The following is a 23,805-nucleotide window of genomic DNA, read 5'->3' as shown; positions in this document are numbered from 1 at the left end:
TCTTGCCGGATTAAAAATATACATGAAGAATACAAACTCTGGTATTTCCTTTTATATCACCAATATGATACTTGATATTTTGGTGACAGACTACCTCAAACACCCTCAAAAGGACTGAATTAGTGACTTAAAGACACATACATATGTTGAATTAGTGAAATCCTCTGTTGTTCTGCTTGCTCTACTCAGTATTGCTTTTCAAAGTTCATAAACTTCAGAGGTCTAAAAGTAGCAGTGCAAGCAGACTAAACACATATATTTAAAGCAGAATACATTTTGGCCTGTAATACAAAGCCAAAACTCAAGCCTATTTCAATGACATAGTAGTTGTGGCAGATAATTGATTTCCTCCTTTTTATAATCTGTTTTTCAAGAAAACTACCTGTATAATATTCTATCTTAAAGTGTAGGTCCTCTTTATAAATGTTCTAGTAAGCACCCATAAGTGTTCACGTTTTAGTAGGAAAGGTATGAATAAAAAGATTTGGTTTTTATAAATTCACACAGATATTTTCAAGAAACAATGCAATATCTATTAAAGGACACTGCCAGTTGCTTTAGAAATTTAGAATTTTTGTAAAAAAATCTGTATGAAGTTTTAAAGTTGCCTAATGACCTTTATTTGGAAATCCTATAACCTAATTTTAAATCTGATCTCTCCTTGAAAGTATACCTTACTGAGTTTCAGCCAGTGGGATAACACATATACGGGCAAACTTACAGTGTAAAAGACAGTATGGATGTCATGTATTGATGTATGTTGCTTTGTAGCAGTATATTTCTTCGCTTTCCTATACAAGAATAAATATACTGCTGCAAAGCACCATTATGTCATTACAACTGTGCTCAGAAACACAGGAAGGTAGAATTAGGCTGTGCTATTATACCAATATTTAAGGTAATGTCGCTTTCTACCCAGTTAAGACTTCAGGCATGTGAGTTAACAGCCACTGCATTTTAGCTAGTGTGGTTCCTCATTGTCTCTAATTTTCCTGTCTGCACACCAGCATCATTGATGATAGCAGCAGCCATGTGCCAAACTCTTCAAATGCCATAAACAAATTGATGTTGTGCATGAGGTAGGTAATATCCTGAAGTTTCTCTTGCACATTTGTTTTCCTCTGCTCAGAGTCCCATTGACATTGCAGGTGAAAGCACCAGTGTAAATGAGAGGAACCAATAAGAGTGTGAGAACAATTTGTTGCTTTGCATGTCACACTACATTTTTAAAGCACAGTATTAAACAATGACCTTTCTCTTTCTGGAGCTATTATCTTTTAAAGGAAGTAATATTCTTTAATCTTTTAATGTGCTTTTTACAGAGCCTAATTTTCAGGAAGCTACACTTGCTAAGGTGAAAATTATTTTGCTCTCCTTTAACCAATTATTAATATAAAAGGGTTAATGTGAGTCTTGTATCCAAAAGTGTTAAAACCAAATTATACTATACTTTGAGAGCTAATTATACAAAAGCATACAAAAAGAAGACATCAGAGTATTATTACAATATCTCTCTATATATAATATGTGCAAAATTCAATATACAAGCTTCATGTTACTCATCCATGGGTTTTTTGTTTTTTGGTTTTTTTTTTTTTTGTGTGTGTGTTGTTTTGTTTTGTTTTTTTTTTAAATAATGTAAACCTTAACTTATTTAAACCAGTATAAGTAGTTTGATGTTACTCCTGGGAAACAAAGATTGTCAGTACAAGAACCTCCATAGCTTGGAGGGCAAGCTGAACAGGGGACTCCTACTTTATATGGTGCTTCTCCAATCCAATTCCCCCTGAAAATAATAAAGGAAAAAGAATGTTTAGTAAGGTCAGAGAGGAAGAAAAATAATTGTTAAACATAGTTGTTTTGAGAAATTAAAGGTTTCGTCTTCAGTGATACCCTATAAATGACCTGTTACCGAAAATATACATTAATATATTTCTGGAGATTACTGACAAATATTGATCTACCAATTTCCCTAAACCAGCAGGAGAATGACCATGTCACCCCAGGCCAGTGGTCAATTCTATATCCTTTAGTCTCCATGGTAAAGTCCCAGTTTTCTTGGTTTTGCTACAGCCAAGTGATTTTTGATTCTCTGAGCCTGGGACAGAGTATTTTTCACCAGAGGGCTATGTTTATGAGACCTTAGCAACATAAACATTGGTGCAAGGTTTTCCTTGAGCAGTTTCTTGTCCGGCAGTTATCTTAAAACTTGGTTTTAAGGTAACTCTTGAAAGGTGGAAAAATAAATTGAATGAACTCTTGTTCTTAGGTTGGACTGCTCTATGTCCACATTGTGAAGCTTTGAGGTAGAATCCACGGTTAGAGAAAAGGTAAGATGAAAAGTATTCTCAACAGTAATATATTAAGAAGAACTGTATTTGGGCATTTGTAGTGGTCTCATTAATGGAGAAGAAGGAGGACTTCCATCTGGTGAATAGTGCGGTGTAATAAAGCTGGAGTGGAAAGGGGTACAAGTCTGGAAACTGATCATGTGAAAAGAGGTTATTCTGAAATATCTAAGAACATCTGAAAAACACATCTAGACTTTTAGGTGCTTATATAAAACCTGGACTTTTAGAGATTCATGTAACATTCATGATGTAGGCAGAAAGAAAGTTAAAATTAGACTTTTATTTAAATGTTATGTCTCATTGAGCAGGGAAGTTTCCTCTAGTTTGCATGTGACATGGTATAGCAATGAGTAATGCAATTATTTATGAAACATTTTCTCATCCTCTACCTCCAAGCCAATAACATTAGATCAAAAGCCCTGGTCTGGGTTGTGCCTTGGAATAAAGTAGGAATCTCTCGAATAATTTTCTCATTCCTACTTCTCTTCCAAAAGGGTACAGAAGACTGAGTGCTCAGGAAATATATTTAGTTTGATAACAGATATGGAAATCCAGAAAGCTGATTTCTGCTTCATTTTCTATGCAACACATGGCTGATTTCTGTGAGTCTGTTAAAAAAGCAGGGGCAGGGACTTTTAAACCTTATAGTTATCCTCTTAAACTTTTTTTCTGAGTTCAGAAGCATAGATATTTTTTTCAGCATTACAGCATAGCATCAGTGAAAATTATTTGAGTTCTAAATCCTAAATCTTTGCCAAATTCCAACCTCAATAACTTGGGTCAGAGCTGTAATACTCACCCTCTTCTTCTTTAGAGGAGTTCCCTACTCAGAAAGACACAGTCTATTGACTGGCAAAGAAAATTTTCCACGTGTGCTCAAGGACTCTAAGCCAAATCTACTTAACTCAATCTAATTAATTCTTGGAAATATGAACTGAAGCCAGACAAGACCACTCAATATCCTTTTTGTGACTGTTCTACTACCTATGAACCAAAGATCTACTCAAAATCTTATCCAGAGAAGAAGCTCGTAAATCCAGACTTTGGTGTGCTGTTTGAGAAACAGTGGGATTTTTACACTGAGAAAATGTAAAATGTCATTAATTTATTGTTAACCTATACACAAACAATACAGCAGTTTTCAATAATGTGTAATGTATAAAACAATTCTTTTCCTATATATGTATATGATAGATGTACTCTGGAAGTTTGTAATTTTTATTTTTTTTTTTTTTTAATTAAGATACATAATAAGTAATATTTGGGTTTCCCTTATAAACTTTGATTTCACCTTTTTTTCATTCATTTGTCCATGTTGTAGAGCTAAAATTCAGATAGTTTTGCTGCCTGATCTTTGCTCCCTCATATTCATTTCTTATCACCCTTTTCTACTAGATATTAAAGACAAAATGACAGAGAAATCTTTTTGATTCCCACAGGCCATTTTCCCTGAATTCAGTTTTCTTACTAAATCCTACCTTTTTTTTAAGTTGCAGATCTTTAAAAATTCTTTTACTTATGTAACAGCTAGAATAATGACATATTCCTGCATGCTCTTTACCACAAATGTACCTGTGCCACTGTGAGTTTATGGAAAACATGCTCAATTAATTACACTTAGATTTCTGCACAGAACTATGGCTTTGCCTAATATAGAGTGAGAGAAACCAGCCATTTACATTGCCCATGCTGCTTATGAAGCACTGACCTCAAACCGAACCTTTCCCAGAACCATGTTATTGATCCATTCTGCACCCAGATGTAAGTTTGGGATGATGTCTAGGAAATGCTGGGGGAAAATTAACTTCTTCATGTCAACCTAACATATGTCTGCACAGCTACTTGATACAGGGCTGTCTATGGCTGTCCTTTGAAGGACTCTAACATGAAGGCAAGATGAGATTTGCAGACACTGAGCTTAGGTAGATGGACTTTGTAGGAAACCTATGCTATGGATATCCTTATGCAGCACGGTCATAAGCAAAAGCATCTTGTGGGCAACAACATGTGTTCACAGTAAATCAGGGGTCTGAACTACAGTGGGATTGCTTACCTGAGGAAGACTAGGTCACCATTATTATATTTAACAGAATGAAGAAATAAGGAATTGAAAGTGGAGTCAGCATAAAGAAGGAAGATGATGATGATAATAATAATCCAGAAAAAAAGGGTTTGGGTTTGTTCCTTACACATCAAGTTATTTCCTTTTCTTCCTTGTAGACCAAAGTCATGCATTTTTTGTGTGTTCAGATGTAAAGTTAGAACGAAGGAGCAGCCAGCAGAAAAAGCACAAGAGGTCAAGCTGCAGAAAAAGGAGTAAGCAATCCTATGAGAGGACAAAAACATGCAAGAAGTATAAAAGTAAACAATATTTAAAAGAAAGCAACTCACTTTGGCGCATAGTTGCATACCAAGTAAACAGCTCGTCGCCAAACAGATCCCCAGACGTTCATATTGTGGCATGTGTGGATTGCGCAGCCTATACGATTGGAAGTGGCCCAAACCATCTGAATAAATATTTATCATTGGTGAAGTCCAAATTGAAAGGAAATATATATATATACACACACACACACATTTATTTGAGAAAGAGCTATAAATACATCACAGAAAAGTCCAGCTTTGGACAATAGATTTTTAATAGAAGAATGTAATTCATATAACCTGTGTGTAATGGGTGCACATGGGTCCGTAACATCGCATGGGGCACCTGGGGTTGCAGTCCTGAGGGTAAGGGAAAGCATAATCCTTCACCTCATCGTACCATGGCTTTACCAGCTGGAGAATAGATCGATACCTGGGTTTGTTTAAAATACAGAAAGAAAAACATGTCATTTTAGATTTAAGTATTTTGGAACTTTCTGCTGCTAATTCCTCTGATGCAACCCACCTAAATATACATTTCTCCATGCATCAGTAGAGGCACAGAATTAAGCAGTAATACTCTTAAGCCAAATGAACACAGATGGATATCAATTATTGCTAGAATACTGAATGACAACTTGCATCAGTCTACGATCTGGATCTCAAAAGGTGTTCAAAGACTGACAAAATAACTGTTTTGTAGGGTATCTGCCTACCTTCCAGTTCTTACAGATAGGTTCTGGCCCAAGAATCTTAGCAAGTAGGAAGGTCCGTGGTCCCAAATGCATGTAGCAGCCCAAGCCTCTGCAGATTTGGCAAGAGTTTCATCCCAAACCTGACAAAATAAAATATCCTTAGCAGTAGAATGAAAAAAAACCTGATAGTGATCACACTGCAAGAACACAAGAAGCAAGTAGCTTAAGTCACAAATATACTATCATAACACATTAGCTATATAATCAGGCAGAGAGCTCGTCACTTCAGAAAACTGTGGGGCAGCATACACAGGATGTAGCAGGATTTGTCCTAACACTGGACAGTATTCTCACCCACATCAGAGGAAGCCAAGTATTCAAATCTCTCCCTTTTTTTTCTGGAAAAGCCCTTCACTGAATGGGCATTCTCCTACCATTTCTCCTTCTGTGTTGATGAGATCCACGTGTAGAGAGGAGTGAAATGTTGGCTGAGACTCACATAGAAAGTCAAAGTGAAGGAGAGGCACATGGGGAAGAACAGGTCAGCACAGGTATTACATACTGTGCAAAACCCCAACACATTTGAAATAGGATCTCAACAGTATCTATAGCCAGAGAGAGTGTGTGTGGCAGCTTTTCGTACTTGAGGCCACAAGGTCAAGAAAAGGGATTCCACAAACACAAAGACTATGGATAGTTTCCAGGTGCAGTATGAGTTTCACCACTTTATTCTGCACAGGAGCTGACATTACGCCCTGCCTGGAATAAAAAAAAATAACAACTCTGTAAGAAGAGACAATTTGACTTCTTAAATTCTCCAATGATGGGAACATGATAAGTGAATTTAAATACTGTCTCATTTATATGCTTTGCCTGCTCACATTCTTGATTTGTAACTCTGCTGTCTTCTACATAGCAAATGGGCTTCCCTCAACAATAACAGAGAGATCAGCAGTAGAATCTGCTGTACTATTGAACATCCAGATAAAGAATATCTCACTGTTATATCACAAGTATGCATAAATCCCACTATAACTTAGTGTTTAAGTGATATCCAACTAGGCTGTAGATTCTGGAGTTAGATGTACATTTTTAATACCCTAAGTGGAGTGTTTTGATGCAGGATAGTTTTAGTGAACTTCAGGTAAAAAGGCAGGAACAGAATGCGCTTACCCAGCCCACTGCAGCTTTTTAAACACAAACCCAAACTCATAAATCTTGAGTGGCTATGAAATAAAGAGTATGCTCTCTCAAGTATGAAACAAGAGGCAAAGTCAGAAATTAACTTATCAGAAGATAAGGTGGCCCATACCACAGACATTTTTGTACTATGAACTAATCATGATTTCTAACACTGAATTCATAGCTTTAATTTTGCAACCTGCAGAGTAAGAAGACTGCGCACAGACCACGGATCAGGACAGTAATTCATGTCCTGACTCTGTCTGGTAGTTTGTGAAATTTCTCTAAGTGAAAATGACAAAATTCAGTAAATTTTATGAAACTGCTAATATTGAGCAGGTGAGGTACCTCTTAGATTGAAACTGAAGCATCACAACAGAGAGCAATATGAACCCTTAATGCAAACAAACTTTCATTCAAGTTGAACCACCTTAGGAAAACCTTACGACGGATGGTGCTTAGAGTAGGGCATATTTACTTTACACCTATTTATAAAGAGTCTCAGAATAAAGTCAAAACAAACTGCCAGTAAAAGGACAAAAAAGGGAAGTGTCAGGAAGCAGCATGCTAAGAAGGACTGGTCTTAAGCCAGGGAACACTCTGACTTGAGCTCTGAAAAATGATGGGGAGTTAGAGATAAGTCTATAACTTGTGAAGGGAAGGGTAAGCTGGAGTACTAGGGTACAAGGAAGGGGATCCAGGACTGCTATGGCACTATCCAAACCCCAGGAAATGCTCCAGGCCCCAAAGACAAGAAAACAGTGTACAGACATTTCTTCTGCTTCAAATCTCTGATGTTAAGTCAACTAGCTGCACGTGGATAGTGTAAAAAACCCCTTTATAATCTCTGTGGTACATCCCGAAAATAAGGTTAAAGGAGAGGACAACAGTAGCTGCAAGCATAAAAGTGTGCTTGAGATGCCAGGGCCACAGTCAGAGTTCAGAGCCTGCCCAGGCCCAGGGGAACAGAGGAGAACAAGGATCCAGCGCATGAGTCCAAACACAGCTGCCTGGTGTGCATCCATAAGGGGCAGCTCCACCAGGACTGTGACACCCCATAAACACCCTCCTTTGCTGGGATTAATCATGCTTCTGGCGTGAGTGCTCCCTGCCAGGAGGCTGAACATGAGGTTTGCGTTCTTGCTCCCAAGTAACCTGGCTGCAGTCCCACAATAATCTAAATGTGTACTGTATTTGCACAAATAGCATCCAGCTCCTCATGTCCACCCAGCACATTTTTGCATACTAAATTGCCTTGCAAAATTGCATGTTATGTGTTTGAAAGAAATGTGAAGACCAGATTAGGTTTTCACTATTAATGCTCTCTCTAAACTAGGCATGGCCCCCACCTTGGACAGTGAAAGCATTGCTAGTTCACTTCCATTTCTCCTCAGTTTCATTTTCTGGTTCTCAGGAATCTTCTGCAGCATTTCACTGGTAAAGTTACAGGGGGTTGTTTCAAACTCAGGTAAAAAGTTGTGGGTTTGGCAGGTAAGCATTACTGTGATACATACTGAGCTCTGCTTTCCATTATCTGTTTACTCTTGACCACTCTCTGGACATACGAAATTTTTGGCAAACAAAAAAGGAAAAACAAGTGAGAAAGAGAAGAACTTAACTACTGAGTAAGAAATAAGGTGAGGGGACCATATGCAGCATCTTTTCATTTCCTCCATTCCTTTATTAGCAGCTGGTGAAAAGCCTTTGTGAAGAGTCCCTTCCTGCCATGTAAATAATTTGTATTTCATGGAAGAAGATTGAGGGCTTCACCTTCCTTATTTTATTTTCCTAGAAGAAAAGGTGGTCTCAGTACCCCTAAGACTAGCTCTCGATCATCTTCATGAATAAGACAGATGAATTAATATAGGCTGACGCACAGAAATTATCTCATGACAACTTAAAATCTTTAAAATCTTAAAACTATAAGAGTTCACCCTTTTCAAAGAATCCTGATCCTGAGTCCACACTTGTATTGATTTATATTTCAGTTAAGTCCCCTGTTTTGGGCATGTAAGAGAAAAGGGCAAAGACATTTGGATTTTTTAACCATGAGCTTTGTTGTTGTGTATAGATAAATAACATATAAAGAAATAGAAAAAAGTCCTAAAAATATAAACTGAAGTAACCTGAAAGCCAGAAGGATGGTTTCTGTATGACAAGAAAGTAAAAATCCCAACTTAATTAGCAAAGACTTTAAAAAACAATGTTATAAACAAAATTATAAACTTTGAAATGATAGCCAATCCAGTGTTTCTATTTAACATGTTAGAGAAAGCTGCCTGGCATGAACATAAAATTGCAAAAGGAAAAAAAGCAGAAAAATGTGCATACTCAGAAGGTCAAGATTTAAGGAAACGCCCAGTGCCAAGCTGTGCTCGTTATCTCTGTGGTGATTGCAGTCACCTTCTTTCCACCCAGCATAAATACTCCCTCCCAAACTCTCCAGATCACTGATTTGGTTCAGCATGGAAACCCTCCCCACTCCTCACCTGGGTCTAACTGAGCTGTGATAGAGTTAAAGCATCTCACCCCACTTTCACTGGCAACTTGAAGTGAACATCCTTTGACCAATTTATTTTTCTTTCCTCAGCCAAAGATTATTTTCCTAGAAAGCTGTCTGACTGCGCTCTCTGCACTGCTCCCAGCAAAACTGCACTGCAAAACTACACTTGAAAATAGACTAGTGGACTGAATATAGGGAACGGGCCAGTGCTTCTACATGGGGAGTTTCAGCATGAGAGAACACTTTATGAGGCAGCTGTGCGTTGTTCTCTGCACTCACACAGCACATGCTGGTTGAGAATTAGGACTAAAATCTTAGTGTAAATAAAAGTCAGCAGGAATTTTGTGAGTGAGGTCAGAATTTCACCCAAGTTTTCTTTTTTCTTTTTGCTTATTTCACTCTGTAAACAAATAGTAAAACAAATTATTTTATTCCAATAGTGTATAATAAGCAATGGAGTGTAAAATTAAATATCTTTAATGTTGAATGAAATTTCTTGAAGCCCAGAACCCAAACTTCTTTCCCCAAGGGAAGCCTTTTAACGTTGTGGGTCACAGTTTCTTTGTATCCTCTGTTTCTATCACTGTTTTATAGCTGTCTCTCAGTTGTTCTTAGGTAATTTATATTGTAGAAGAGATGGAGTTACCCTTTTGTTGCAACAGCTTTGTTGGAATAGGAGGTCCTGGTCGCAACTATCCTGTTAGGTATTAAAATGATGATGATGAAGCTGTATAAACATTATGATGAATAAAAAAAAAAAAGGAGAAGCAACTACAATATTACAAAGATCTGTCCATAACACTTGTTGAAAAATAACTGGCTCTTCTTTTCCCACATTAATAGCTATGTTTTAATTTGAGGAATGCTGTACATAACCATTTTTACAGTTAGAATTGTACTCCTAATATCACTCATTAAATGGAGTAGCTTTCTCTTGCCACCCTGCTCAACACATGTCTTAGGGGACAAATCCTGTTGCAGACCAGGAGTTAAAGCTCAAAACACTAAGCTACTTCACATAGCAACCTCACTAGTTTATCTGTAAGTAGAAAACATTGAACAAGTATACCAGAGGAAACTGAATGGAACCCTCTTAATCCAAATCACTTGTTCTTACTACAAACTTTCTAAGACAGTTGTATTATTGTAAACATACTGCTACTCTGGCTACTTTCACCCTGTGGTAATTTTATTTGTAAAATTAAAAGTTTCATACTCCTAGATTTAAATGCACTACTGCAACATGCACAGTCTGAACATGCAAACTTTGCTGAGAACATCTAGTGGAATAGTAGAGATATGTAATAATATAAATATAAATAAATATAAATAAAATATATATATAAATATAAAATATATTAATAATATATATATATAAAATATAAAATAAATATATATATAAATATATAAAAGAGATATGTAATCTAGTAGAATAGTGGAGATATGAAGTTGCGGTTAAATTACATTGACTAAAACAGAGCAGGGATTCGAAGCAGCATTCTCAGGGCCTAGATCCTGTCATTGGTCCTATGAAATGAAACATCAGGCCTGGGAATTTTGATGGTATCAAGGAACTGTGTCACTTGAGATCTGTACCTTTCCTAAAGTAGAGGTCATATATTCACTACAGGCCTTCTGTATGACTAACTGAAATTATTTAATGTGTGACCCTCCCTAAAGACTTCCTGTTTCCATGGAGCACCTCCCAGTTACCTGAATAAGGTCTGATTGAGGAACTCTGGATGTCAGTGAAGCTCATAACACGTGACTGTTTTTTGCTTAAACTAACCCATCTTAGTAAGATGGTGCAAACACAGGCACCACAAAGTTTCTGCCTGGAACCAATATTAAAACCCTGTGTTTCAAGCTGATTTTGTAAGATTTCACTCTGTAGTCCACACGACCTTAGGAAGCAGTTCGTGTCTCTCAGCTTGTCCATCTAAAGGATGCCAACACCTGGAGAAAATGCTTCATCAGGTCATTTTCCAAGATTTTTCCATAGCAGGAAGAGCTATGAACATTATACATAATAGAAGTGCATTTAATGAATATTAATTTAATAATGTGCTGAAATAGGAGGAAAAGCTCAATATAGAAGTGGCTATGCATGTTTATTACTTTAGCTTTTTGACCACATGCATTAAATTTTCTCATTGCTTTAGAGAAAACTTTTATTTAGCAAGAAGAGAGGAGAGAGAAGGTTCCCTTAGCCTGCCAAGGCTTCCTCTCATATTCTGTGTTGCAAATGAGTTCTCGGATGCTATAGATCATCCAAAGTATCACTAGCTAAGTCAAGAAAGGAAAGAACAAATATCTTGGAACTTCACATAGACCCTTGATGGGTGTTTTTCTTAAAACCAGAAAATTCCTACCCATGCAAGTGTAAAAATGTCATATTCCTAAGTTAATTTTATGCATACTAGTATATGTTAATTACTTGTTTCCTATTTCTGCAAGAGAATGTCTCTTTACTATTTGAAAAACAAGCAGAATTTCAATGTTTCTTACTTTTAAAAATGGGGAAAAAATCTGGGTGCTCTATAAATACTAAAATGGGCATTCATTTCTATTTCATATCTTCAACACACTGTCAAAGAAAAAAAGACTGACAACTCATAATTTTAACTTTCCATGTTGCTGATACCTACTCTCAGATTTATGATCTGATTGGTAAATTTTGCAAAACATGCTGTGATTTCTTTTTTTTTTCTGTCCCAACAGAAAGCAATTACTGGCTTCTTCCAAAGTCATCAGTAACATCTGTCAACACTTTACTGCATTTACGTTCTGTGAGAGTAATGTTATATGTCTTTTTCTCATGACTCAGTTTCAAAAGTAAAATTAAGGACATGCATATAAAATGTTTATTTCAGTTTTCTTACAGGTAGACAAAAAGGACTGATTCAAGCAGTAGAATACCTCCCAACAGGTATTTAAATCAGTAATATCATTAGAGGTGAAAGGTAAACTGAAAATTAACATTTTAGTTGCCTCCTCCACAGATGCCACACCTGAGAAGGAATGACTGATACTGTCCTCTGGAATTGCACCCCTTTGTAACGTGTTCTTAAAGTTCAGAACTTGGAAGAACATAAAGTTAAGATCCATTATTCCTGGCAAATATGGGGACTGAGAAAAAAATATCAACCTAACCTTTGATAGTCTAGTTCTTCATTACGCAATGTGTGGAAAAAGGAGAAGTATTATTCAATGGGGGATGACCATTTAGCCAAGGATGACTTTCCATGAGAAAGTTGAAACATTTTTAATTTTTATTTCCTGTTTTTTAGAGACAAAAAATGTATTCTCAGAATAATCTGATACCTTCCCTGAAGCTCAGAATGCAAATTTACAGTGATAAAAGAAAATATCTGTCTCAGTATTGTTATATCTTCTTTATGCATGCCTTGTTGTATGAGAGACATCATTACCAATGCAAATGGCAATGAACTCCCTCTTCTCTCCAAGTACACTGAAATAGTTATTAATGGCAGCAGGTCACAAGAATTTGTGTTCTCAATGCAAAAGAAGCAGAATACACAGTGATATCCACACAGAATTAGTGTATCTGTGTGCAACGTGGATGTTTTTAGAAGCATTTAAATTTACAGCCCTCATTGTCGCAAAGAAACTATGAAAAAAATGTGAGAAGTAGGAGTGCTCCTTCCTTGAGAATTGCCAGCAGACAGATTGCTAGACAGAAGATATGGGCTAACTGGGGAAACCATAAAGACATGTTTTCAACCTGGCAGCCTAGGCAGTCTGCTAATGATCATTTTAAAGCATTCAAGCAATAGAGAACTGTGCTTCCATTCTTCTTGTGCCATCACAATCCTTAATCTTTCCTGGCCCAGTTTTACTGCCAGTAGCAAGGAAGCTCCCTTCCCTTGCACAAGAGTACAAGAAAAACTCGGCAGAGCACTGCTCTGAATATTAAATACCAGCAGCAGCCCTCAGCAATTTGCTGTTTGGTTTTGTTTGGTTGTTTTTTATAATGACATATTAGATAGGGTAATAATCTGCATATTTCTCAGTGGTTAAACAAAGCATACACACACTCACTCACTACCCTTCTAGGAGTTCCCTGAGTACCAGTAGGGTGAGAGCTGCTGCCCATAATGCCACAACAGCCACGGTGTGACTATCCCCTCAGCTGGCTGACACCGCTTGTACAGCTGAAGTGACAAGCACCAGGTACAGGTTTGAGCACAAATCCAGAGCAAACAGGTGAAATACACTGTTTTGACCCCTCTCCTCTTCCAGACTCCTCCTTCTTTACATGACTGCAATGATGTGATGAGACTGCAAATGCTGGGATACACAATTTGAATACAGTTGCAGGACAACACTGTTATATTTTGCAGTAATAGAAAGCGGCAATTTTCTTGCCTGTTTGGGCATCTTAATTTCCATTAATATATGTCAACTGTGGACTCATATTAGCATCTTCAGATTTTTATTTGACACAAACAAATCCACAAGGGTTCACATGCACATCAGAAAGGTCGCTAGTAGGACCTTCTTTTATCAGCAATCAGACAAAAATTAACCCTTCTACCTCAGACTTGTGATTTTATTCTCCATTAGCCCTGTACTTCTGCTTGTTTGCCCAGCTAAAGATCAGAAGCTCTTTCTTCTGGAATGACAGCAAGTGAGAAAGAAGAAAACCTTGATACAAGTGATTTCTTCCTTTGTGAAAAACACTGGGAAGCTGATGGATGAAATCCGACGTGTCCAGCCCATCTGTGCAGCTGCACTCCACAGCTGCTACTGCAAGTCCCAGAGTGGATTAGCAGATGCAGGCTGCTATCCTCCAACATGCAGATCCTGTCCTCATGGGTCACTCAGCCGTGCAGCCTTGCACCAGCTGTACCACTTGCACATGCAGTGGCGGTCTCTCAGAAATCCCACAGCAACACGCAAAGCACACCAGAGTCCCTCTCCCAGCTTCTCCCTTTCTCTTTTGTATAGTCAAGCCTGCAGCATTTTCAGGTTCAGAGACTTCCTGTAGGACCCCCCACCATGCCTACTACCTCACAAAGCTTAATTAAACAACCTACCAGCCCTTCTGCCTGCATGCTTTTTCAGCAGAGTGACTGAGCCTTGTCTCTTTGCCTTCACTTTTTTCAATACATACTGTGTGATGAAAATATATGAGCTCATTGGAATTTACAGACAGATTTGGAAAACTCAGATATTTATTTGGGCTCTGAGATCATCTGGGCTCTAGCCTCTCTCTCTCTATCTAAGAATATGAATACTTTCTGCTTTCAACTACCACCTGTTAGAAGTTTTACTGTGCATATTGTAATTGGTGCCTACCATTATGTGCAAGTCCTTTCTCAAATGCATTAGGTAATAATTTGAAAGTTTACACAGAAAATTGCCAACATCTTCTCTCTAGAGGAAAAAAAAATCTTGAAGGGAATCACAGTTCTGTACTTCATTCTTTTGCACATAAATAGAGGGTTAATACATCAAGCTGTTTGTCCAGTACTCCATTGCAACTCAAAGTAAAATTGTGCAATGTTTTATAGCCAATTTACTCTCATATAACCAAACCTCCAAACATCCGATTCATACTTCTGAAGGGCTCAGTACTAGAAGGCCTCTCCTATAGTAATAAGGGCATCACCACACATATGTTCAAGAAACCTCATTGCCAGAAATTCTTTTCTTATGAAAATTCAAGTCTGTATTTTATATAGAAGTTTATATTCCTGCATGTCTATTTGGTACAAATTCAAAGTGCTATCATTTGAATCCTGACCACTGTTAATAGTCAATTTGTTTCTTCTAAAGGTTGTCTGCATTTCTTTTCATGTTTGCCACCAGGCTTTCGAACAAGAAACAAAGAAAACTGGTAGGCTATCAGATTTAATAACAATAAGCTTCACTGATATGCTATTATTTGTTTAGCTTTTGGGAAAGATAAATATCAGAGCTACATATCTTAAAATATTCAATGCTTTCCTAACCTACTGCAAGGCATATTTTAGTTGGCAAGAGCTTATCTTAGAAGTGGTAACACGGACCAAATTTCGTCTAGTTTCATGTCACCCTGACAATTGGTCCTAAGTCTGATGAGGAAGGTGTCTGACCTCCATCATTTTAAATACAATCAGAGCAAATTACCTTTTCTCAAACCCACAAAATGTGAATGAAAAATGTATTTCTTTTGTGGTATTTTGCTTCTATTCTATATGAAAAAAAAATCTACTTTTTTTTTTTTGGCTTTTTTTTAAAGAACCACTAAAGTTTTTCATTAAAACACAAAAAAATTGTTCTTAATTTCTGTAAAAGTTTTCAAAGAAAATACTTCTATTTTCTAAGTAGCTCTGACTGAAAGATATGGCAGCATGACAAAAGAAAATATAGCAGCTTCTTTCTTCAGGACAAAGAATAAAAACAATAGTTCTTTATTCTCAGAAGAAGAAAGCTCAATTTAAGATTCTTTCTCTTGATACAGATTAACAGATATTGCTGTACAGACGAAGATGCAAACTGCAAACCCAGGTCATTCTTAGTTGAGTTAAAACAGACCTCAAACCCCATACCAAGGCACCTGCAGATGCATTCACACATGGTGGTGCCTGTGCTAAAGACAGTATTCTGTGCACAAAAAGCAAACAAGTGGTTGCCTTACGGTTTCCATCTTTTGCTGTCTTTATGATACACATTTCCACAGACCTGGTTAGACTATTCTTCTTTTCAGATGTTCTTTTCAGGTATGGAAAAAGAATGAAAATGTTGAGAGCTTTAACGTTACTATCATCTCCATTCATGCTTGAAACAAAGTGATGTGTACTTTGGATCAAGGTTGTTGTGAAAAATGCCTTGTCTCTGTTTTTAGCCAAGAAGTTCAAGAGGTGATGCATTTAATAATAAAGGAATGTCTAATTCTGATGGCTCTGGGCAGGCTGCTTCTCTAGCTGAGACTCTACTAGGTTGTTTTTTGTTTGCTTAGACTCCTAGAAGGCTTTCTTTTAATACTAAATTTAAATAATGTAAATATTCTAAAACACCATCTAGATAGATGCTGTAAAAATTTTATACATAAAACATTGGAAATGAGCTCTAATACCAAAGCAAGTTTAACACAGTCATTCTTTATCACAATATTTATCAACAGCATTTTGGGTGAAGTTCTTCAGATTTTTCAAGTAACACTTTCCAGGAAAAGTCCTTTCTGTGTAATGTAACTCTTGAACAAATCTTCTGTCAATCACTCTGAACATAAGTGATGACTTTAATAGGGTTTCCTAGCCTTTTGTAGATGAAACTCTACTAGAAAAATGGGCATCATCCTGCATCTTACTGATAGCCTACAGGTAGTATAGTGCTGCATTACTGACAGTAGTGCAACAAGATAACTGGATAAACTCACTTATGAGGAAAAAGAGAGCCAGGTAACGCTGTTGTGCCAAAATTGGCACAAAGTAAGCTCAACTACTCTTACTTTCTTTCAGCTTAGTGCCAGTTGCCACGTTTTGCCCCCACTGCAGAAAAAGGCTGAGTATGCTGTAAAATGTTTGCTTCCTTTCAACACTGTCATGCAGACAGCCACCCCTAACTGCAAGCATGTAAAGGACATCAGTTCTTTCTGTTTTCTTCGAAGTTTCCAAGAACTGATATTGCAGAATTCATTAGCCCATGATCTTTAGGCACTCCTGGTGTTGGTTATGGCACAGGCAGAAGGGACATACTCAGTTGGCTAAACAGAAACACAATTGTTAGGAGGCCAAACTGGAACCAGTGAACACATTTCCCCATTACACCCCTTCTCATTTGTTCTCACCTCACTTTGAATTCCCAGCATGGCTAAAAGCTATGGCAAACTGGGATATGTGGACTACACTGGGGAAGCTCTCAGCACTTTGATGTCTCTCCTCCCAGAAGACTGGGTTGGACTATACTTAGATTTACTTTGTGCTCTGGCATGATGAAAATCAGATTAAGATCTTTGTACCCTGACTTACCATCTGATTACTCTATTCCAATTTTCACCATGTATATAGGATTTAAGGGAACAGGGCTGCCAGTAACTTCTATAGTAAATTTTCCATTGCATTGTGAGCCTAATCTGCTTTGACATTTAAGGGTGCTACTCAGTGATTTAACAAAGGAGCTGTAAACGCAATGCAACTGTAATTTGCTCTAATACGCAGAAGCATCGTCAGACATGCACATGGAAACCAAGGAAAGACTATATGCATGCATGCATCTTAATTCCAAGAAAACTATCAGTAAATAGGTAAAGGGTAATGTTTGAAATGAACAGGAGAGAAATTATATTAGACAGTTAAAAAGTGCATATAAAGATTAATTTTCTGAGGTTTAGAGGGAAATATTTAGGTTAGACATTTGGAAATCATTTCTCTTCCTAAGGTAAAATATTTGCCAAGAGATGTGACTGAGACAGCATCACTATATGTGTTCAGTAGTAGACAAGATGAAAACCATATGTATTTAATGCAGAAGGAAGTCCTGCAACAAGGCAGGGATAAACTATATGCATTAGGAGTTCCTATCCAACTCATTAGACATAAATCTTGAAGGAACTAGCCCTACAATCCTCACTCACAGACGTGGATGATTTCAGTGGGACCATGTAGATGAGCCAGGGCAAACAACTCAAGAACAAAATGTCCTCTAAGATTTAGAATGGTCTGTAATAAACCACATTGACAACAGCAAAAATAATAGGTAAACAAGATGAGAAGCTTATTTAGCAGAAATGCTTTTGAATATGAGAGAAAACCAAATTAATTCACTTTTTCCATGTCTATATAAAAGGTTTAGGACTTTGGAAACTTGACGCAGGTTTTTCTTTTTTGGGGTTAGGGGTTTTTTTTGTTTTTCATTTTGTTTTACCCATTACCTATTGCATATTCACAGAACATTTCTTTAAAGATCACTTTGACAGAAAGAAAATATTATCAAGACTTTAAAATTTAAGAGTGAAATAATAATGCAATTATTTACATTTATGATCATTAAATGGGGCATTTTCTTGCTTCTCTGACCTGACTTTGTAAGTTTGCTTCCTCTCCATGAAGAGCTGCAGCCAAGTCTCCAAGTTCATCACCTGAGCAAAAAGGGTCACTCCTGGGCCATACACAGTGCACAGATTTCTCCCGTGCCTCATATGGACTCCCTCACACAACTACACGAGTTCCTTTTGGAACAAAATTACTTTTATTTTAGAACAATAGTTCATTTCCTTTGTCCATTTTATAATGGTCTTTCATGTGGATTTACTAGAAATTAATAGGATCAGATTCTCCATTCCCTTCTGGCTCCTCTGCCACCAGCTCATGAGAAAATATCTTTATATTGCCATGAAATAACTCTTGCATGTCCAAAAAAACTCATTTCAGGCTAGTCTGGGAATCTTCTACTATTTTGAGTCCTACAAAGTGACATGTTCAATGAGGGGCAGATTTTGCCAAATATAGAAGTGCATTTATGCAATCACTGAACAAAAAAAATGTGTATCAGTACATCTTCCATACATTAGCAGGCTCAAGTTTATCTAGAGCATTTTTCTGCTCTTAAAATCTTCAGACAGCATTCCACTAACATTCAGCTTCATGTTTTTGAGCACGCAATCTATTATACTTCAGACATGCTGCTGCCAGTCTACTAATGACCATGTTGATCAGTACTGGGCTCAGGATTCACCCTTGCAGAGCCAATAGTGAACTACTCAGAGCTTGTCTTTCAGTATCGCTTTTCAACAAGTTATTCAGATCACTTCAGAGTACTTTTAACTAGAACAGGTTTTCCCCACTTTCCCTATGGGAATGCCATGGAGGACAGTGTTCAATGCTCATTAAAGCCCAGCTATATCCAAGTTATTGTTTCTGCTTGACACATGAGAAGCTGTTAATAACATGCCTGTATGTAAGCACTTCTCGACCAGGTTTTGCATGCACTCAGTGATGTGAGTTACAATAAAGACCATATGGACTTTCAAAAACCTGGCCTCAAGTGGGGTGATTGTAGGGAAGGTAAAATTAACATTTGATTCTCATAGGAACAGACATTTCATTAATGAATGTTTTGGGAGCCTAAAGATAGTACCAATGCATACTAAATGATATGTTCCATGAGACTCAAATTTCAGCTAGCAACAGCTCAAATCTTTACTAGCCTACCAAGTAGCTGAGATATTTCAGAAAGGCAACACAGGCTTCTGTAGTACAGAACAAGCATTCAGAAAAAAGGGATTTGTTTGTACACAGACTTCCACTGGATTTGCAGGTTTACATACCTTTCACACTAGAGAGATGCAGGCAATTCTACACCTCATTTTTTCCTGAGTCATGAATTTAATGGAATCCTTCTGCTTTCGCCAGAAAAAAAAAAACAAAAAAACAAAAAAACAAAACCTAAAGCCAAGTGGATGATTTTGACCCTTTGCCAGATCAAAAGTATGGTGTCATCCTTCTTTGTGCAGGTGTGGCATCAGCTTTTAGAACACTGAAGAATGACAGTCATAGGCTGAGGAAGAATGAAGGATGTCACAAGAAGACCCAAATTAAAAGAACAGGTCATTACTTCTAAAGGTCTGAAAGTCCTTGTTTCATTTCTCTTTCACAGATGCACTGACTCTAGATTTGTACTTGCAGAAAAACTTCCAGTTGATGGCATCAGCAATACCAGAACCAGAACTAAAAGGAGGACTACTTTAAAGTCTGATGGAAAGGGTGCTAATGTCCCAAGAGAAAGATTTCCTAAAGTAACTGGTGTAAAGCACACCAGTTTCTTTCACTAAGGACTGATAATAAAACTGTGTGTCCCATCACTGTTTTTTACTCCTGGCTGTTGGCTTTCACTGGCAACTGCATATAACAGGCCAGAGCAGCAGTCAGATACACCTTTCTCCAAGAGAATTAAAACACTCCCCCAGCTCTGTTACTGCAGTGCTCATCTGAACGTCTCCTGCCTAACACATGTGCATTCAAAGCCATTCTTTGAGACCTCTCAACGAAAATCCTGGAGCACAAAACCCTCCAAGACAGTAAGCACAGACAAAATAATGCTCAAGGAAGTCTAATTTTCTATAGATCATAGGATCATAAAATGGTTTGGGTTGCAAATGATCTTACTTGTATCATTCCAACTCCATTCCATGGGTAGGGACATGCAATGAACGTGTGAGAAGGGGACTGCATCAAGGGAAGGAACAGAATGTGTCAAGGAGAAAAAGCCTCAGAAAAGGTTGCCTGTAGAGAATGTAATCACAAGAACCAACTCATATAGCTAAACCCTGAGTTCTTACCAGTGAAGAAGAAAAAGCAAATGGACTGTGCAAAACTGAGAATGTGATACAGCAATTCAGGAGAGGAACAGAGCTCCTAACAGAATTAGGAAAAAAGAACAAAATACAATTTAATATGACTGTGGACAGAGAAAAGATGAGAAAACATCTTTTTCTTGTGCTTCCAAACTGTTTAGTCTTTCTCTACTTCAACACACTTAAAAAAGACACAAGACTTCCACAATCTACTGCATCTGTAAGTAATTCCAGTAATTCTCTAACATGAGACATCCTTTTTAGTCATTGTTAGGGAAAACGGTAAAGGCCACTTTCATCACTACCACTGCACTTTTCCATAGCATTCAGGACAGGAACACACATTCTGGAAGGTTCTTTCAAGCATAGCACTTGTCTGCTGGTAACGACAGTGTGTTTGTTGTGTTGTTTATGAAAGTGAGTACCAAGTGACACAACATCTTCTATATATAACAGCAGCAACCTTATGTCCCTATAAGATACAACATATGTGCCATACATTGAAACTATACAGAGACCTAACAGTGGATCAAGCAAATTCAATCATTACTGATACAGGGGTTCCCAGTCTTTGTATGGCTTACATGTCATCTTCAAGACTTTCCTACCAAAAACCCTTCTGAAGCCACAGATGTGAAAAATTAAATAGATGTTGTCATGGCTACAAAGAAGGTGGCAGAGCAAGTTATGTGCAATGTTGCTCACTGGGGTTTTTTTTTGCTCTCTTACATGGGACACACACAGATTAAATTCTGGAAGAGAATTGGTGGCAAAGGGATTGGCTGCCACTTCAGAATCCAAGTTCAAGTTGTGCTCTGGATCATTACCTACATAGCTCGAGGTGCTGCTCTGAATTCTGCAGCATGAAGTTATGAAGTACTTTCAGACTGGGAAGCCAAATGTGAAAGAAAGCTTAAGACATTGCCCTTGAGACTACTGGTTGGGCTGATGCTGATGGGAACACAACCCACAGCTGGTTGGTGCTGGTAAAAGCAACAGCAGGAAAAGCAAGGAAAAAAATAGTACATAAGCTGTAAGGAGCATGGCTTCAGTCTTGATTTTGTACCAAACCTTGCACAGCACAGTTGCAGAGCAGAGCCGTAGCAGAATACCCAACTAATATAGATAAAATCTTGGCAGTTTACCCATATGAGTGCATTAAAATAGATTAATCAAGAAAAATTGCTTTCTCTTTTGAAGTTTTTTTTTTTTTTTACTGAACAGGCTAAGAACACTGCACTTACAAAACTCTTGGGAATATGACAGGGTGTTGGCTTCACTTAAGCAAACTGCAGGACCACATTGCTAAAGCACACAAGCCAAGGAAGGGCATGGTAGGCTGCCATTCCCTCAGACATTACAACAAAGTTTATTTATGCAGAGTCAAAGGAAACATCAGTGGAGAGCACAGCAATGAAAACGATGACGGAGCTTGCCTTCTGACCTTTCTGTTTTTTCTGTCTCTGACCTTTCCACTCAACCAAACTTCAAACTCAGCCTATAGTATGGCAACAGGTCTTCATCCTGATATGTTTTGAGTGCACTCAACATTTTGAGGTGCTGCTGGGATGTGCTAGGCCAATTTTATAATCAAATCCAGATTTAAGTAACATCTGTGATAGAAAGTTCTCCAAGTTGTTAGTCATTAGCTGCTAAAAAGGAGGAGTTGTTATCACTCTTATCCCCTTTTTATGTCAAGCTGATGGTGGTGTGTTTCTCAAACCTGTTAACTAACTGTTGTCATATGAGAAACTCTGTGACTTCAAGCAGATATATGGTGCTGACACAACTCGTCTGTGCTTTTAGAATAGGGTGAATACCCTACTTAGAAGGTAAAAATGTTTATGCTTGGCCAGCCTATGCTTAATATTAGAGGTCCACATTACGCATGCATTCAAAGTTGGAACACAAATAGCAAACATGCTACTTTAGCTAGTACTGTCAAGTGTGAAATCACAGTGAATGAATAACTTCTATCATACCTGCAGGAACAGATAATTCATATAAAGAGTATTTGCCAATAAGGGTAAAAAGTGCCTGCCACAAACATAACATTTTGCATACAGTGAAATCCTACATATTAGAGAAACATTTGAATGCAGCATTGTATTTGATGGAAAAATAGAAGCATTAGATGCACACAGACCATATGTAGTAAGTAAAATACATGAGCATGAGACAAACAGTGCATCAGATGAATTACTTTTCAAACACAGCTTTACCATATTGACTCCAAAAGTATTATGTCTGAAAGAAATTAGAAATGGTCACTGGCTACCTTTTGTATAAATCAGGGCAATGACTAAGTGAACTCCACAAAAGTGATGAGATAACTAATAATTAGTACTTTAAACACATGTGACTGTGTGTAAGCACATGTTGTGATCACACACACTATTCCTCAAGCCAACAAGCAGTTAATTCACAGCTTCATTTACTTGGGTCTCAGAAGCTTCCCTGGGACTACTCATAGAAATGAAAATACAACAAGGCAAGTTAAAAGGTTCAGCGTTCAGTATTTGGCTTTTGCTTGCTTATGTTAATGCAACTTTAAAAATGTAAGGAAAGAACATTTTATTAGGCAATGCTAAAAATTATTTATCTACTTAACCCTCACAATTTGTTTAAAAAAATCAAATCACTGACTTACAGTTTGTTTTACTCTGAAATAAACAAAGCTCACTTACCATATATTCCATGTTGGAAGCAGGTGGGAAGACTTTGCCTCTGACTTGATTATGATAATCAAGAATAGCAATCATATCATTCTGTGAAATGTAGCGCTTCCGCCTGGCTTTGGGAATTTTTGCAGAGTCCAGATGAGCTGCCAAAGCTGTCTCAATGTCAGTAAAATTATCGTCTGACAGGAGTAGGTCAGTGGAGTTGGGTAACACTAATGCACTTGTTTCACAGAGAATGGAAAATAAGAAAGCACAACTGATTGCAGTGATTACTGTCATTTTGGGGCCAAACGAGAAGGATAGGCCACAGAGGTACTCTGCTTTAAGTCAGGGCAGTAGAAAACAAATCTGTAGAAGATAAGATGTCAAAGATGTGATTCTGTACATCTGGGTAGCAGAACAAAGTGAACTGGCAGCCTGTGATCAGAAAAATGATTCTGTCTGTCAGCTCTATCATAACAACAATCCAGTCAGAACATGTGCTACTGAGCAATTTCCAATAACCATCTTAAGGGCTAATATGTCTTTACTACAATCACACCAAATGAAGTACCACTACACAATGAATTACGTAATCAGAGCTAGTAGTATTCCTGAAATAGGGACAGCGCTATCACACTTTATCAGTCCATAAAACACACTACAAATCTTAAATGGGGAGACTTCAAGGAAGCTCATAGCATGTTTTCCAGTGAAAATGAAAAACATATCTTAGGCTATGCCTATC

General features: G+C 37.6%; 1 protein-coding gene across 1 annotated transcript; it reads right to left on the bottom strand.

The window, feature by feature from the left end:
• Positions 1-1,416: 1,416 nt before the first annotated feature.
• Positions 1,417-23,357, bottom strand: PI15 (peptidase inhibitor 15; the record flags this gene model as incomplete). The annotated part of the gene is made up of 5 exons (XM_080610678.1): positions 1,417-1,786; positions 4,743-4,858; positions 5,016-5,148; positions 5,432-5,550; positions 23,085-23,357. The coding sequence occupies 5 exons, from the start codon at positions 23,355-23,357 to the stop codon at positions 1,651-1,653; spliced, it is 777 nt and encodes a 258-aa protein (XP_080466804.1). The 3' UTR covers positions 1,417-1,650.
• Positions 23,358-23,805: the final 448 nt, after the last annotated feature.

This window comes from Psittacula echo (genome assembly GCF_963264785.1).
Source record: "Psittacula echo genome assembly, chromosome: 2".
NCBI classification, from domain to species: domain Eukaryota; kingdom Metazoa; phylum Chordata; class Aves; order Psittaciformes; family Psittacidae; genus Psittacula; species Psittacula echo.
Note: the sequence above shows the minus strand (reverse complement) of the source record. Positions and strands in the feature narration are given on the sequence as shown.